Raw genomic sequence first — 17,450 nt, forward strand, 5'->3', positions numbered from 1 at the left:
ATGACATCCAGCTCAGGGGCTCCAGCTATGCATTTGGTTTGCTAACTTGCTAGCTAAGTGGCTAAGAGTGTAACGCTCATTCCTTCAAAGATAAATGTGAATCTGAACCATCACCCCTGATGTGACAAAACCGCAATTCGTCAAAGAGCAATTTTTGCCAGTCCTGTCTGGTCCAGCAACGGTGGGTTTGTGCCCATAGACGACGTTGTTGTCGGTGATGTCTGGGGAGGACCTGCCTTACAACAGGCCTACAAGCCGTCAGTCCAGCCTCTCTCAGCCCATTGCGGACAGTCTGAGCACTGATGGAGGGATTGTGCGTTCCTGGTGTAACTCGGGCAGTTGTTGTTGCCATCCTGTACGTGTCGCGCAGGTGTGATGTTCGGATGTATCGATCCTGTGCATGTGTTGTTACATGTGGTCTGCCACTGCGAAGACGATTAGCTGTCTGTCCTGTCTCCCTGTAGCGCTGTCTTAGCAGTCTCACAGTACAGACATTGAAATGTATTGCCCTGGCCACATCTGTAGTCCTCGTGCCTCCTTGCAGCATGCCTAAGGCACATTCACGCAGATGAGCAGGGACCCTGGGCATCTTTCTTTTGTTTTTTTTCCAGAGTCAGTAGAAAGGCCTCTTTAGTGTCCTAAGTTTTCATAAATGTGAAATGTTAATTACCACTAAGCTGTTAGTGTCTTAATGACCGTTCCACAGGTGCATGTTCATTAATTGTTTATTGTTTATTGAACAAGCATAGGAAACAGTTTTAAAACCCTTTACAATGAAGATCTGTGAAGTTATTTGAATTTTTATGAATTATCTTTGAAAAACAGGGTCCTGAAAAGGGGATGTTTCTTTTTTTGCTGAGTTAAAATATTTATTAGTTTTTTGTTTAAATAGCTCCCCTTGTGTGCACAATTGGTAAAATCGTACACCCCGGTATGGTACAGAAACAGTATGATGGTATGAAAATGGGATAAAGCTCACTGAAGAAAATGCAGTCTGAGTAGCAGGATCTACTGTACAGTATATCAAACATTGTATTATCAACATGTTGATGGATTTATAGAACCGTCTCTACAGTATGTATGGTCTTCAAGGTTGAGCCACAGAGATAAAATGAAATAAAAAATTGTCCAATACACAAAACTTAGAGCCAATTCATAACCTCACAACTTTTTAATAATTTCAGACATGTGTTGTCTTTCAATGAACACTTAAGTGTCCTCTTCATTGTGACAGTTCTCCCAAAGAGCGGAAAAGGTTAGGCTGCTCTATCATTCCATTATTAAGAGCAAATTATTCTGTGAACAAAAGAAAGAATGAAATATATGACCCCAGATTGGCCGTGCTTGACTAGCTGTTAGCGTGATACGTAAAGTTAGCCTTTGAGTGAAAGAGTGCTAGAAACCCCAATGTCACAATGAATAACAACACTCGCAAAAGAATGGCAACATTCACAGTTCAAAGGAAACACATATTTTTCTTAAAGGGGGTAGGTTTTTAGTTCACGCAGGCCTATTTTATACATTCTTAGAACCGCAAGTTTGAACATGCATTCACATCCTGGGAAAACAACCTGGTGCAGTACAGAAGTCAAATGAGTTGCAAAGATACAAAGACAGAAGTAAGAAATGTTTGATGTGAACAGTCCTGAAAAAAACAAGGCTTTGATTTAAAACAAGTATTTCCTAGAGATACTTAAACAATCACATTATCTACACCTTCACATTTTTTGTGGAAAAACTGAACGGTTAAACACAACATTTAAAGAAATTCACCACCCCAGCCGTAGGCCTATATGGAGGACAGAATATAGTTAGACAGAAAGCGCCCTCATGTGGACTACAAGTTGAGTCACAGTGGCCGACCTTATTTCTACCTTTCAGTCACTTTTGAGGAATGAACTACACTTGATTGAACACAGATCCTTCAGTAAGCACTCACCTTTACAGTAGTCCATGAGGATGAGCACTTCCCACACATCTCCTCCTCCACAAGTGGTGATACTAGAGTCCAGATAGCCAACAATGTTCTTATGGCCGACCAGGTCCTTCTGCGAGAGCACAAGGACAACCACATTACAATAAAAGACAGAGTGAACATTACCATGCCACTCAAATTCAAACTTTGTCTCCTGAGGATAATTTGGTTGGAAATCATCGTTGCTGATACATAACATGCTGCAGTTTGTAGAGCTGCCTGTATGCGTGTCATGTATGTTTTCATGTGAGCAAAGGAGAGAACTAGACATAATAGCTCCCTTTTCAAGCATGCCGTGGGGTAATCCCACAGCAACTCACCATAATCTGGATCTCTCGCTTGCACACCTGCAGGTCGTGCTCATTGTTGACATACATCCTCTTGAGGGCACAGCGGAGCCCCTGGCTGGTTCGTACCAGGAACACAATTGCAAACCCCCCTGTGATAAAGAGTGAATGAGACCAAATTAAATGTTCAGTGTTTGGAGGCAAGCAACCATTGGAAGTCTGAAGTAATAGAGAAAACTGAATATAAGAGATATTCCACGTCAGGAACAAATCACTTTCAAGTGTATTCAGGTATCAAGAACTGCTTGCATTTTGTATTTATATGGATGTGTGTGTATTTACTGTAATTTATGTAATTCAGGGCTCATCTGTAAAAGAGACCTTGGTCTCAGTATGACTGAGACCAAGGCTAGTATAGTAATTATTTACCTTTACTCAACTAGGGAAGTCAGTTAATTAAGAACACATTCTTATTTACAATGACAGCCTTGGAACAGTGCCTTGTTCAGGGGAAGGAGAAGAACAACAGCTCGGGGATTCGATCTAGCAACCTTTCGGTTACTGGCCCAACGCTCTAACCACTAGGCTACCTGCCGTCCAAATTACAGTAGTGGGATAAAAGGCTTTACTGGTGAGTCCTCATGAAACTAGAACAAAAAGACACCATGATAATGTTTTTGGGCTTGGAAACCCGATGATCTTTAAAAGGAGGCAAATAATTTGTAGGATTTTTATTTGACATTAAGCATGTTTAAATCCAACCTTTTTATGTGAGTAAAGTACATCAGATAAAAAAATGTCATGACAGGCCTAATGGAAACAGAACATTTTTCAGTAAACTTTCGAAATGTAGAGAGAACAAAATATGCTAGACAAGTTGGGATCTTTTTCTGTCAGTAAAATTAATTATGCGATAATTGTCAGTGAAAACACTAATGTGCAAATATTGATATAATAACCATCATAGCAAAGTAAACATGGAGTCATGCGATGACAGGAAAGCATGCAGTTTATTAAGCTATAGATGACAAATTATGGAGTTCACAGGGTGGTGAAAGTGCAAGGTGATGAGCTTGATACTCCTTTCCAATAAATATTGAGGTGTCTTATTCTGGTGACATGAAAACCGATGCTTGGCATATGACAAATAAAAATAAACTCGCTCCTTCGGCTATAAAATACTAATCTCATCATGTAAGCCAGGATGGGCAAAATGTGGCCCCCATTTTATAGACCTGCGGACCAATATGACCAAAATAAGACCGTATTCAGACCGCTTGAATTTTTCAACATTTTGTTACATTACAGCCTTATTATAAAATAGATTAAATAATTTTTCCCCCTAGTCAATCTACTACACACAATACCCAAAATTGACAAAAATTGACAAAGCAAAACAGGTTAACAAATTATCAAATTTATATAAAAAATATATAATTAAATCACATTTACATAAGTATTAAGACCCTTTACTCAGTACTTTGTTGAAGCACCTTAGACAGCGATTACAGCCTCGGGTATGACGCTACAAGATTGGCACACCTGTGTTTGGGGAGTTTCTCCCATCCTTCTCTGCAGATCCTCTCAAGCTCTGTCACATTGGATGGGGAGCATCGCTGCACAGCCAATTTCAGGTCTCTCCAGAGATGTTCGATTGGGTTCTGAAAAACATCCCCACAGCATGATGCTGCCACCACCATGCTTCACCGTAGGGATGGTGCCAGGTTTCCTCCAGACGTGGCGCTTGGCAATCAGGCCAAAGAGTTCCGTCTTGGTTTCATCAGACCAGAGAATCGTATTTCTCATGGTCAGAGTCCTTTAGGTGCCTTTTGGAAAACTTCAAGGGGACTGCCATATGTATTGTACTAAGGAGTGGCTTCTGTCTGGCCACTAACATAAAGGCCTGATTGGTGGAGTGCTGCAGAAATGGTTGTCCTTCTGGAAGGTTCTCCCATCTCCACCAAGGAACTCAAGAGCTGTCGGAGTGACCATCGGATTCTTGGTCACCTCCCTGACTAAAGACCTTCTCCTCCGATTGCTCAGTTTGGCCAGGAAGCCAGCTCTAGGAAGAGTCTTTGTGGTTCTAAACTTCTTCGATTTAAGAATGATGGATTCCACTGTGTTCTTGGGGACCTTCAATGATGCATCATTTTTTTGGTACCCTTTCCCAGACCTGTGCCTCGACACAATCCTGTCTCTGAGCTCTACGGACAATTCCTTCGACCTCATGGCTTGGTTTTTGCTTTGACATGAACTGTCAACTGTGGGGCCTTATATAGACAGGTGTGTGCCTTTCCAAATCATGTACAATCAATGTAATTTACCACAGGTGGACTCCAAAATCATGTTGCTCAGCTGCTGATGTGTCAGCAAGTCTCCAAAACGACTCTGTGATGGTCAGATCTGTGGCGACATTATTTGCATCCCTCATCACTCTCACATAGCGATAAACTTGTCTTAACTGGTCTACTCTGGATACAGGTGGTGTCCATTATAATAGACAAAAATGGGGCTTCCTGCATCTCTCCCTGAATGTCACACTTCACTCGCTCGGCTAAGACATAAATCACCCCATTTTGGATTTAAAGACTGAGATATTTAACGGATCCTGCGGGGCGTTCTAAAAGTTATTTCAGAACTGGGTCGTAAAATGACAGCAGTTCAATTATACTGAGAAAATTCCCACTATTGGCCTGCCCCAGCTTTCAACGGTGCCCTCTGAACGCCAATTACATGATGCAAGTGTGAGAGTTACATTAACTATGCGCTCCAACATCTGTCGCCAGAAATCTTCTGCGTTACCCCACGCCTCTCTCCATTTCTGCGTCAATAGTGCCATTGAGCTTCATTACTCATATACCAAACAGGCACCCATGTGAATTTGGGATGTCTCATGACATGCTAGTATGGATGTTAGATGGCGCCAATCTCTCACCCCATTCACCCACACATCAGAGAAGAAAAGGGCACTCCGATCTCCAAACAGGCAGAAAGGTTAACAATACGCACAATCTAGCTTGATCGAATAACATAGCCATGTACGTGGTAATTTGATTCCAGCCTTGGTTGTAGTGGTGTAATATGACTTGGAAAAACACTGCCTTTCGTCAACTCTTGGGAATGGGCCAGCAGGCTTACACGAGCCTAATGCAATAACATGCCGTTTAACTTTTCCACATTTGTTGCAGAATGTCCCATCAGTTGGATAGGTAAAAAGGCTGTCTGTCCCACTTCCACCTGTTTCCTCAGCCGCCACGATTCTAGCCTCGCCCTGCTCCTCTTCCTCCCCGCCCGGGGATAGCTTGTCCGACCTGGCTTGTGCTCAGGGTCGTATCCACCGATACCTGACAACCTGTATCCTCCTCTGTCAAAGTTGCTTCTTCTGGCACGATGGAACAGCTTGGCCTTGGCTCACTTGACCCGCTAAAAGCTGCTGCTGGTGACGATAAACCTACATCCTCTTCTGGTCCCGCTACATTGCTTGTGCTAGCAATGGCTGCACTTGAACTGCATTTGAAAAAGGAATCCAATTTAACACATTTTGATATCACCCTGGTGCGACCGCACCGGCTGCCCTGGCTGAAGCTACACCACTGGTCTGAATACTTATGCAAATAAGGTATGTCATGATGTGACTATCATTAATGTGATGACTGTTATTCATCGAATAATTACCCACTATGTTTAGTTGTTATTAGATTAAATTAATCGCATAACAATGAACTCATTAGGAAATTGGGGCACCACGGAAAAAGTTTGTTTAACAGGTTACAGTCTCCTGAATTATTTAACTAGACAAGTCAGTTAAGAACTAATTCTAATTTACAATGACGGCCTACCAAGAGGCAAAAGCTCTCCTGCGGGAACGGGGGCCTGGAATTAAAAATAAATATAAAATACAATACAAATCAAAAGTCACTAATTAATAATTTCCTCATATCAGTCTCCTTTTGAACATCGCAGACTTCGTGAATCTGCAGAAATCTGAGTCTCACTGATCATTCTATACCACACAAATTGATTTGATTATTAATTTACTAAGAAACTAAATGATAACATAGGATACACACACGGTATAGCTTATCGATTAGAAACTCAATGCGATGACAACAGGTCCCTAATGGACTAACACAATATGACACTTGTTACACAAGATGGAGAGTTAGAGAGAGAAAGCGAAAAAGAGAAGCAACACTTGGATACATTTGCAAACTACACTTACAGTAGCCCTAATACATTGCCCTGAAAGGCCACTCTTTTGGGGAAGAAGTAATGCATGTATTACGTGCATTATTTGCGTAAATTGAGAAGGGTTTGATTGGGCCTTATTTCAGATGGCCTTCTTCTTCTCTGATTGTCCACAAGAGGTCACAATGTCCTTCTTCTTAGTTGTCTGTTTACTTGCACTCCTTCTGGAAGAGTGGTCTCCTGAGGACAGCTAATCAGCCGTGTCGATGATCCAGAGTGGTGATGAAAGCAGTGCAGGCAACGATGATTTGAAGAGAATAACCGGTCCTACTAAAATTCATCTTCTTAGATACTGTACTTAGATACAGCTACTCAACCGTAGCATTGGATTGTTAGAGTTTCTTTTGTCTTCTTCAACCTCGTGTTGCGTTCTGTGGTAGTGACTATCCTAGACCTCGCTACAGCTGTGGTCATTTTAGTCTGATATGTTAATTTTTAACAGAACCCTTTATACCCTTGGGTAAAAAGGGGAGTTTCCGTCATGCTGACATGCTCTCTGGTTACGAGGTAATGTATGATAATTTACTATGATCTTGTTAGAGAACTAAAATCACAATCTTAATCGTCACAAACACATTCTCTTTATCCTTGATATTTTCTACACAACGTAAAGGATGTAAACCAGATTAGAGGACGGATAACGATTATTGGAGGACCAAAAAAAGCCGATACCGATAAATCGGCCGATTTTTCAAATGTATTTGTAATAATGACAATTACAACAATACTGAATGAAAACTTATTTTAACTTAATATAATACACCAATAACATCAATTTAGCCTCAAATAAATAATGAAACATGTTAAATTTGGTTTAAATAATGCAAAAACAAAATGTTGGAGAAGAAAGTAAGTGTAATATGTGCCATGTAAGAAAGCTAACGTTTAAGTTCCTTGCTCAGAACATGATTACGTATGAAAGCTGGTGGTTCCTTTTAACATGAGTCTTCAATATTCCCAGGTAAGAAGTTTTAGGTTGTAGTTATTATAGGAATTATAGGACTATTTCTCTCTATACCATTTGTATTTCATTAACCTCTCCTCGCTCCTCCCTGGGGTCGAACCAGGAACACAACGACAACAGCCACCCTTGAAGCAGCGTTACCCATGCAGAGCAAGGGGAACAACCACTCCAAGTCTCAGAGCGAGTAACGTTTGAAACGCTATTAGCGTGCACCCCGCTAACTAGCTAGCCATTTCACATCAGTTACACAAGTCTAATCTCGGGAGTCGATAGGCTTGAAGTCATAAACAGCGCAATGCTTGACGCACAACGAGGAGCTGCTGGCAAAACGCACGAAAGTGCTGTTTGAATGAATGTTTACACGCCTGCTGCTGCCTACCACCGATCAGTCAGACTGCTCTATGAAATCATAGACTTAGTTATAACATAATAACACACAGAAATACGAGCCTTGGGTCATTAATATGGTCAAATCCGGAAACTATCATCTCGAAAACAAGAAGTTTATTCTTTCAGTGAAATACGTAATCGTTCTGTATTTTATCTAAGGGGTGGCATCCATTAGTCTAAATATTCCTGTTACATTGCACAACCTTCAATGTTATGTCATAATTCTGTAACATTCTGACAAATTAGGCAGCCCAAACTGTTGCATACACACTGACTCTGCGTGCAATGAACGCAAGAGAAGTGACACAATTCCACCGGGTTAATATTAATATTGCCTGATATCCTGGATATATTTTAGCTAAATATGCAGGTTTAAAAAGATATACTTCTGTGTATTGATGTTAAGAAGGGCATTGATGTTCATGGTTAGGTACACATTGGAGCAACGATACGCACCGCATCAATTACATGCAATGCAGGACACGCTAGATAAACTAGTAATATCATCAACCATGTGTAGTTAACTAGTTTTTATGATTAATTGATTGTTTTTTATGAGATAATTTAAATGCTAGCTAGCAACTTACCTTGGCTTACTGCATTCGCGTAACAGGCAGTCTCCTCGTGGAGTGCAATGAGAGGCAGGTGGTTAGAGTGTTGGGCTAGTTAACTGTAAGGTTGCAAGACTGAATACCTCGAGCTGACAAGATGAAAATAAGAATGTGTTCTTAACTGACTTGCCTAGTTAAATAAAGATTAAATAAAAGGTGTAAAAAAAAATAAAATAATCCGCCAAATCGGTGTCCAAAAATACAGATTTCCGATTGTTATGAAAACTTGAAATCGGCCCTAATTAATCGGCCATTCCGATTAATCGGTCGACCTCTAAACCAGATGTACACAGTGTAAAAACTCTTCAAGTAATGTAATTGCAATGTTTTGTTATAATGCCTTTATGACAATTTTAATGACATCACAAAATAGACTAATTTCCATATTCCACCTATTATCATTCCCAACATTCGGATGTTGAAATACATTGTCCCAGTGTTCATTGTTTGATGTTGAAGTTTTGGGAGGCAAACTCTTCTGTAACAAAGAAACATTCCATTCACCCAAACTAGAAACCACAAGGAATCGCCTGCTGCCTACAATTTACAATCGGACGCGAGCCGTTATTACCCCCCACCTCACCCACAGAGGGGGCTCTATTGAAAGCTCTTCCCCTGCAACCTGATCCTTGGATCCTCACAGGAGAGTAATGAAAGGTATAGCTGTTCTTTATTATTAATACATTTTCGAATTTCTATAAATCTGTTTTCAGTTTGTCATTATGGGGTATTGTGTGTAGATTGATGAGGAAAATTATAATTGAATCAATTCAAGAATAAGGCTGTAACGTGACAAAATGTGGAAAAAGGAAGGGGTCTGAATACTTGTATATACAGTGGCTTGCGAAAGTGTTCACCCATGGCATTTTTCCTATTTTGTTACAACCTGGAATTAAAATGTATATTTTGGGGGGGATTTGTATCATTTGATTTACACAGAGTGCTTACCACTTTGAAGATGCAATATAGTTTTAATTGTTTAACAAACAACAAATAACAACAACAAAAATGAAAACTTGAGCATGCATAACTATTCGTGCGTGCATAACGCCCCCAAAAGGCAATACTTTTTGCAGCAATTACAGCTGCAAGTCTCTCGGGGTATGTCGCTATAAGCTTGGCACATGTAGCCACTGTGATTTTTGCCCATTCCTCAAGGCTAAACTGCTCCAGCTCCTTCAAGATGGATGGGTTCCGCTGGTGTACAGAAATCTTTAAGTCATACCACAGATTCTCAATTGGATTGAGGTCTGGGCTTTGACTAGGCCATTCCAAGACATTTAAATGTTTCCCCTTAAACCACTCAAGTGTTGTTTTAGCAGTATGCTTAGGGTCATTGTCCTGCTGGAAGGTGAACCTCCGTCCCAGTCTCAAATGTCTGGAAGGCTGAAACAGGTTTCCCTCAACAATTTCCCTATATTTAGTCATCTGACCAGAGTACCTTCTTCCATATGTTTGGGGAGTCTCCCACATGCCTTTTGGCGAACACCAAACGGGTTTGCTTATTTTTTTCTTTAAGCAATGGCTTTTTTCTGGCCTCTCTTCCGTAAAGCCCAGCTCTGTGGAGTGTTTGGCTTAAAGTGGTCCTATGGACAGATACTCCAATCTCCGCTGTGGAGCTTTGCAACTCCTTCGGGGTTATCTTTGGTCTCTTTGTTGCCTCTCTGATTAATTCCCTCCTTGCCTAGTCCGTGAGTTTTGGTGGGCGGCCCTCTCTTGGCAGGTTTGTTGTGGTGCCATATTCTTTCCATGATTTATAATGGATTTAATGGTGCTCCGTGGGATGTTCAAAGTTTTGGATCTTTTTTTATAACCCAACCCTGATCTGTACTTCACAACTTGGTGGTGCCCCTTGTTTAGTGGTGTTCCAGAGTCTGGGGCATTTTAGAACAGGTATATATATACTAAGATCCTGTGGAAAATCATGTGACACTTAAATTAAGTCCACCTGTGTGCAATCTAACTAATTATGTGACTTGAAGGTAATTGTTTGGACCAGATCTTATGTAGGGGCTTCATAGCAAAGAGATTGAATACATATGCCCGTACCACTTTTCCATTTTTTTTTTGTGCATTTTTTTATATAAAAAAAATTTCAGTTCACCAATTTGGACTATTTTGTGTATGTCCATTACATGAAATCTAAATAAAAATCAATTCAAATGGACTCAGTCGGGATCTCAACTTACTGTTGAGAGTTAGAATAATCGAATACACAATTTCCACATTTGGTTGTGCATTAGCAGTCACTCAATTAGGCCACGTCAGCTAAATGTTTTTAGATTGATAAGTTAGTCTAACGGCCAGCTATCTAAACTAGTAAGCATGGTCGAACTACAGACCGGGGTAGGGCCTATTTGATCATTGGTTATCATATTGAAAACTTAAAACATTTGCCTCCACCCTATGGCAAAATGTGTAGAATTGCAGGAAATTAGTTAGAAAATAGCTACATTCTCTCTACGCCCAATGGCAAAATGCACAGAAAAAGTACAAATGTTTTGCTCGCAAGCTGAGGTGTATGGATGTGGGTATGTACACCCAGGAGCCACTGCAGCCCCGCATGATGAGTTCCGTTACACATCCCTGATTTAGGCTATATGTGCGCACTAGCCAACATTGCACAAATAGCAGAGTGGGCACACTCGCTTGTTAACACAACTTGGCGCCAGAGGAGATGGCCGCCATTTTACTGTCTCATAACCAATTGTGCTATTATGTGGGTATTTTCGCGATATTTGTAAATTATTTTGTACATAATGTTTCTGCAACCGTATCTTATGGAAGAAAAGAGCTTCTGGATATCAGGACAGCGATCACTCACCTCAGATTAGACAAAGATTTCTTCAACAACAAAAACAACAACAAGCAGGACTCACACGATATTCTCCAAACACCCCACAGGGCAGACATAGCAATTATTCACAAAAGGAAGCGACGCAGAGGACAAATACGGATGCCTCGTCCGGACCCGCAGAAGCCAACTAGGAAAGCTGCCGTTACCATCAATATTACTCGCCAACGTGAAATCATTGGACAATAGTCTAGAAGAGGTACCATCACGAATATCAACGGGAGATAAACTGTAATATCCTATGCTTCACGGAATCGTGGCTGAATGACGACATGGATATTCAGCTAGCGGGATACACGCTGCACCGGCAGGATAGAACAGCACACTCCGGTAAAATGAAGGGGGGGCGGTCTGTGCATACTTGTAAACAACAGCTGGTGCACGAAATCTAAGGAAGTCTCTAGATTTTGCTCGCCTGAAAAAGAGTATATTGTGATAAACTGCAGGCCACACCACTTGCCTAGAGAGTTCTCAGCTATACTTTTCGTGGCTGTTTATTTACCACCACAGACAGATGCTGGCACTAAGACCGCACTCAGTCAGCTGTATAAGGAAATAAGCAAACAGGAAACCACTCACCCAGAGGTGGCGCTCCTAGTGGCCGGAGACTTTAATGGAGGGAAACTTAAATCAGTTCTACCAAATCTCTATCAACATGTTAAATGTGCAACCAGAGGGGGGAAAAATTCTAGATCACCTGTACTCCACACACAGAGACGCGTACAAAGCTCTCCCTCGCCCTCCATTTGGTAAATCTGACCACAACTCTATCCTCCTGATTCCTGCTTACAAGCAGAAATAAAAGCAGGAAGCACCAGTGACTCGGTCTATAAAAAAATGGTCAGATGAAGCAGATGCTAAACTACAGGACTGCTTTGCTATCAGACTGGAACATGTTCCGGGATTCTTCAGATGACATTGAGGAATACACCACATCAGTCACTGGCATTATCAATAAGTGCATTGAGGACGTCATCCCCACAGTAACTGTACGTACATACCCCAACCAGAAGCCATGGATTACAGACAACATTCGCACTGAGCTAAAGGGTAGAGCTGCCGCTTTCAAGGTGTGGGACTCTAACCAGGAAGCTTACAAGAAATCCCGCTATGCCCTGCGACGAACCACCAAACAGGCAAAGCGTCAATACAGGGCTAAGATTGAATCAGCTCCGACGCTCGACGGGGCTTGCAAACTATTACAGACTACAAAGGGAAGCACAGCCGCGAGCTGCCCAGTGACAGGAGCCTACCAGACGAGCTAAATCACTTCTATGCTCGCTTTGAGGCAAACAACAAGGAGGCATGCATGAGAGCATCAGCTGTTCCAGACGACTGTGTGATCACGCTCTCTGTAGCCGACGTGAGGAAGACCTTTCAACAGGTCAAAATTTACAAGGCTGCGGGGCCAGACGGATTACCAGGACGTGTGCTCCGGGCATGTGCTGACCAACTGGCAGGTGTCTTCACTGACATTTTCAACATGTCCCTGATTGAGTCTGTAATACTAACATGCTTCAAGCAGACCACTATAGTCCCTGTGCCCAACAACACAAAGGAAACCTGCCTAAATGACTACAGACCCGTAGCACTCACGTCCGTAGCCATGAAGTGCTTTGAAAGGCTGGTAATGGCGCACATCAACACCATTATCCCAGAAACCCTAGACCCACTCCAATTTGCATTCCATCCAAACAGATCCACAGATGATGCAATCTCTATTGCACTCCACACTGCTCTTTCCCACCTGGACAAAAGGAACACTTATGTGAGAATGCTGTTCATTGACTACAGCTCAGCGTTCAACACCATAGTACCGTCAAAGCTCATCACCAAACTAAGGAACCTGGGACTAAACACCTCCCTCTGCAACTGGATCCTGGACTTCCTGACAGGCCACCCCCAGGTAGTGAGGGTAGGTAGCAACACATCTGCCACACTGATCCTCAACACAGGAGCTCCCCAGGGGTGCGTGCTCAGTCCCCTCCTGTACTCCCCGTTCACCCACGACTGCATGGCCAGGCACGACTCCAACACCATCATTAAGTTTGCTGACGACACAACAGTGGTAGGCCTGATCACCGACAACGACAAGACAGCCTATAGGGAGGAGGTCAGAGACCTGGCCGAGTGGTCCCAGAATAACAACCTATCCCTCAACGTAACCATGACTAAGGAGATGATTGTGGACTACAGGAAAAGGAGCACCGAGCATGTCCCCATTCTCATCGACGGGGCTGTAGTGGAGCAGGTTGAGAGCTTCAAATTCCTTGGTGTCCACATCATCAACAAACTAGATTGGTCCAAACACACCAAGACAGTCGTGAAGAGGGCACGAAAAAGCCTATTCCCCCTCAGGAAACTAAAATGATTTGGCATGGGTCCTGAGATCCTCAAAAGGTTCTACAGCTGCATCATCGAGAGCATCCTGACCGGATGTATCACTGCCTGGTACGGAAATTGCTCGGCCCCCGACCGCAAGGCCCTTCAGAGGGTAGTGCGTACGGCCCAGTATATCACTGGGGCAAAGCTGCCTGCCATCCAGGACCTCTACACCAGGCGGTGTCAGAGGAAGGCCCTAAAAATTGTCAAAGACCCCAGCCACCCCAGTCATAGACTTTTCTCTCTACTACCGCATGGCAAGCGGTACCGGAGTGCCAAGTCTCGGACAAAAAGGCTTCTAAACAGTTTTTACCCCCAAACCATAAGACTCCTGAACAGGTAACCAAATGGTTTCCCGGACTATTTGCATTGTGTGCCCCTCCCAACCCCTCTTTTACGCTGCTGCTACTCTCTGTTCATCATATATGCATAGTCACTTTAACTATACATTCATGTACATACTAGAGGTCGACTGATTATGATTTTTCAAAGCTGATACTGATTATTGGAGGACCAAAAAAGCAGATACTGATTTTTTACATGTATTTGTAATAATGACAATTACAACAATACTGAATGAACACTTATTTTAACTTAATATAATACATCAACAAAAATCTATTTAGCATAAATAAATAATTAAACATGTTCAATTTGGTTTAAATAATGCAAAAACAAAGTGTTGGAGAAGTAAAAATGCAATATGTGCCATGTAAAAAAGCTAACGTTTGAGTTCCTTGCTCAGAACATGAGAACATATGAAAGTTGGTCGTTCCTTTTAACATGAGACTTCAATATTCCAAGGTAAGAGGTTTTAGGTTGTAGTTAATATAGTATTTATAGGACTATTTCTCTCTATACCATTTGTATTTCATATACCTTTGACTATTGGATGTTCTTATAGGTACTATAGTATTGCCAGTGTAACAGTATACCTTCCGTCCCTCTCCTTGCCCCTACCTGGGCTCGAACCAGGAACACATCGACAACAGCCACACTCGAAGCAGCGTTACCCATCGCTCCACAAAAGCCACAGCCCTTGCAGAACAAGGGAAATAACTCATCTAAGTCTCAGACCGAGTGATGTTTGAAACGCTATTAGCGCACACCCAGCTAACTAGCTAGCCATTTCACATTGGTTACACCAGCCATTTGGCTGATAGGCTTGAAGTCATAAACAGCGCTGTGCTTGCGAAAAGCTGCTGGAAAAACGCACTAAAGTGCTGTTTGAATGAATGCTTACGAGCCTGCTGGTGCCTACCATCGCTCAGTCAGACTGCTCTATCACATCATAGACTTAATTATAACATAATAACACACAGAAATACGAGCCTTAAGGTCATTAATATGGTTGAATCCGGAAACTATAATGTCGAAAACAAAACGTTTATTATTTCAGAGAAATACGGAACCGTTCGGTATTTCATCTAACGGGTGGCATCCCGAAGTCTAAATATCCTTGTTACATTGCACAACCTTCAATGTTATGTCATAATTTCGTAACATTCTGGCAAATTAGTTTGCAATGAGCCAGGCTGCCCAAACTGTTGCATATACCCTGACTCTGTGTGCAATGAACGCAAGAGAAATGACACAATTTCACCTGGTTAATATTGCCTGCTAACCTGGATTTCTTTTAGCTAAATATGCAGGCTTAAAAATATATACTTCTGTGTATTGATTTTAAGAAAGGCATTGGTGTTTATGGTCAGGTACAGTCGTCCAACGATTGTGCTTTGTTCGCAAATCTGCTGTTGTTAAATCAATCCCCAGCGTTGCATCGATTATATCCAACGCAGGACACGCTAGATAAACGAGTAATATCATCAACCATGTGTAGTTAACTAGTGATTATGATTAATTGATTGTTTTTTATAAGATAAGTTTAATGCTAGCTAGCAACTTACCTTGGCTTCTACTGCATTCACGTAACAGGCGTAACAGGCAGTCTCCTCGTGGAGTGCAATGAGAGGCAGGTGGTTAGAATGTTGGACTAGTTAACTGTAAGGTTGCAAGATTGAATCCCCCGAGCTGACAAGGTGAAAATCTGTCGTTCTGCCCCTGAACAAGGCAGTTAACCCACCGTTCCTAGGCTGTCATTGAAAATGAGAATGTGTTCTTAACTGACTTGCCTAGTTAAATCAAGGTATATATTTTTTTTTATATGTAAAAAAAAAAAAAAATCTGCTAAATCGGCGCCCAAAAATACAGATTTCCGATTCTATGAAAACTTGAAATCGGCCCTAATTAATCTGCCATTCTGATTAATCGGTCAACTAGTACATACTACCTAAATTGGCCCGACTTACCAGTGCTCTCGCACATTGGTTAATCGGGTTATCTGCATTGTGTCCCACCACCCGCCAACCCCTCTTTTTACACTTCTGCTACTCTCTGTTTATCATATATGCATAGTCACTTTAACGATACCAACATGTACATACTACCTCAAAAAGCCTGACTAACAGGTGTCTGTATATAGCCCTGCTACTCTTTTTTCAAATGCCTTTTTACTGTTGTTTTATTTCTTTACTTACCTACACACACACATACCTTTTTTTTCTTTTTTTGCACCATTGGTTAGAGCCTGCAAGTAAGCATTTCACTGTGAGGTTGTAATCGGCGCATGTGTTGTATTAGGAGCACGTGACAAATAAACTTTGATTTGATGTATTTATGAGAAAACCCATCAGTCGATTTGAAAATGTGATGGAAACCCATTTAACTTGTATCTTTTATTCGGTACATGGGAATTTAACGGCAAAAGGTAGTTTTGTGCACTACACAGAATGTACAAAACATTAAGGACACCTGCTCTTTCCAGGTGAATGAGAGTCCAGCTTTGATCCCTTATTTGTCACGCCCTGACCTTAGAGATCCTTTTTATGTCTCTATTTTGGTTTGGTCAGGGCGTGAGTTGGGGTGGGCATTCTATGTTTTCTATTTCTGTGTGTTTGGCAGGGTGTGGTTCTCAATCAGAGGCAGCTGTCTATCGTTGTCTCTGATTGAGAACCATACTTAGGTAGCCTTTTCCCACCTGTGTTTTGTGGGTAGTTGTTTTGTTTTTGTGTCTGCACCAGACAGAACTGTTTCGTTCATTCTCTTTGTTATTCAGGGTTCAGTTCTATTAATAAATCATGAACACTTACCACGTTGCGCTTTGGTCACTTCTTCATGCAACGATGACTGTAACATTATTGATGTAATTTGTTAAATCCACTTCAAAATCAGTGTAGATGAAGGGGAGGAGACAGGTTAAAAAATGATTTTTAAGTCTTGAGAAAATTCAGACATGGATTGTGTATGTGTGCCATTCAGAGGGTGAATGAGCAAGACAAAAGATTGAAGTGCCTTTGAACGGGATATTGTAGCATGTGCCTGGTGCACCGGTTTGTGTCGAGAAGTGCAACGCTGCTGGGTTTTCACGCTCAACAGTTTCCCGTGTGTATCAATAATGGTCCACCACCCAAAGGACATCCAGTAAGCTTCACAAAGCTATGGGAAGCATCCCTGTGGAACGCTTCGACACCTTGTAGAGTCCATGCCCCAAAGAAATTAGTGCAAAAGGGAGGGCGGGGTGAAACTCAATATTAGGAAGGTGTCCTTAATGTTTTGTACACTTAGTGTACATCACCACGCACATGTCTGTTGGGAAAATGTGCATTGTTTTATGTGGATTTTTGAATATTTGCATGAAAATCTGGAAACGTAGCTATTGTGATGTCGCCAGATTGACTTT

At 41.8% G+C, this 17,450-nt stretch overlaps 1 protein-coding gene across 11 annotated transcripts in view; it reads right to left on the bottom strand.

Moving 5' to 3' along the window:
- The window catches only part of LOC115105804 (AP2-associated protein kinase 1-like), a 48,189-nt gene that overhangs the window by 25,786 nt on the left and 4,953 nt on the right, over window positions 1–17,450 (bottom strand). For all 11 annotated transcript variants that reach the window (XR_003859928.2, XM_029628205.2, XM_029628204.2 and 8 more), the window contains exons 2-3: window positions 2,296–2,414; window positions 1,940–2,048 (exon numbers count right to left, since the gene is read on the bottom strand). Coding sequence is in view for 10 of the 11 variants with exons in the window: in XM_029628205.2 (XP_029484065.2) it covers window positions 1,940–2,048; window positions 2,296–2,414 (228 nt within the window). In the remaining variant the exon portion in view is untranslated. The remainder of the gene's footprint in view (window positions 1–1,939; window positions 2,049–2,295; window positions 2,415–17,450) is intronic.

This window comes from Oncorhynchus nerka, linkage group LG22, assembly GCF_034236695.1.
Source record: "Oncorhynchus nerka isolate Pitt River linkage group LG22, Oner_Uvic_2.0, whole genome shotgun sequence".
Taxonomy (NCBI): Eukaryota; Metazoa; Chordata; class Actinopteri; order Salmoniformes; family Salmonidae; genus Oncorhynchus; species Oncorhynchus nerka.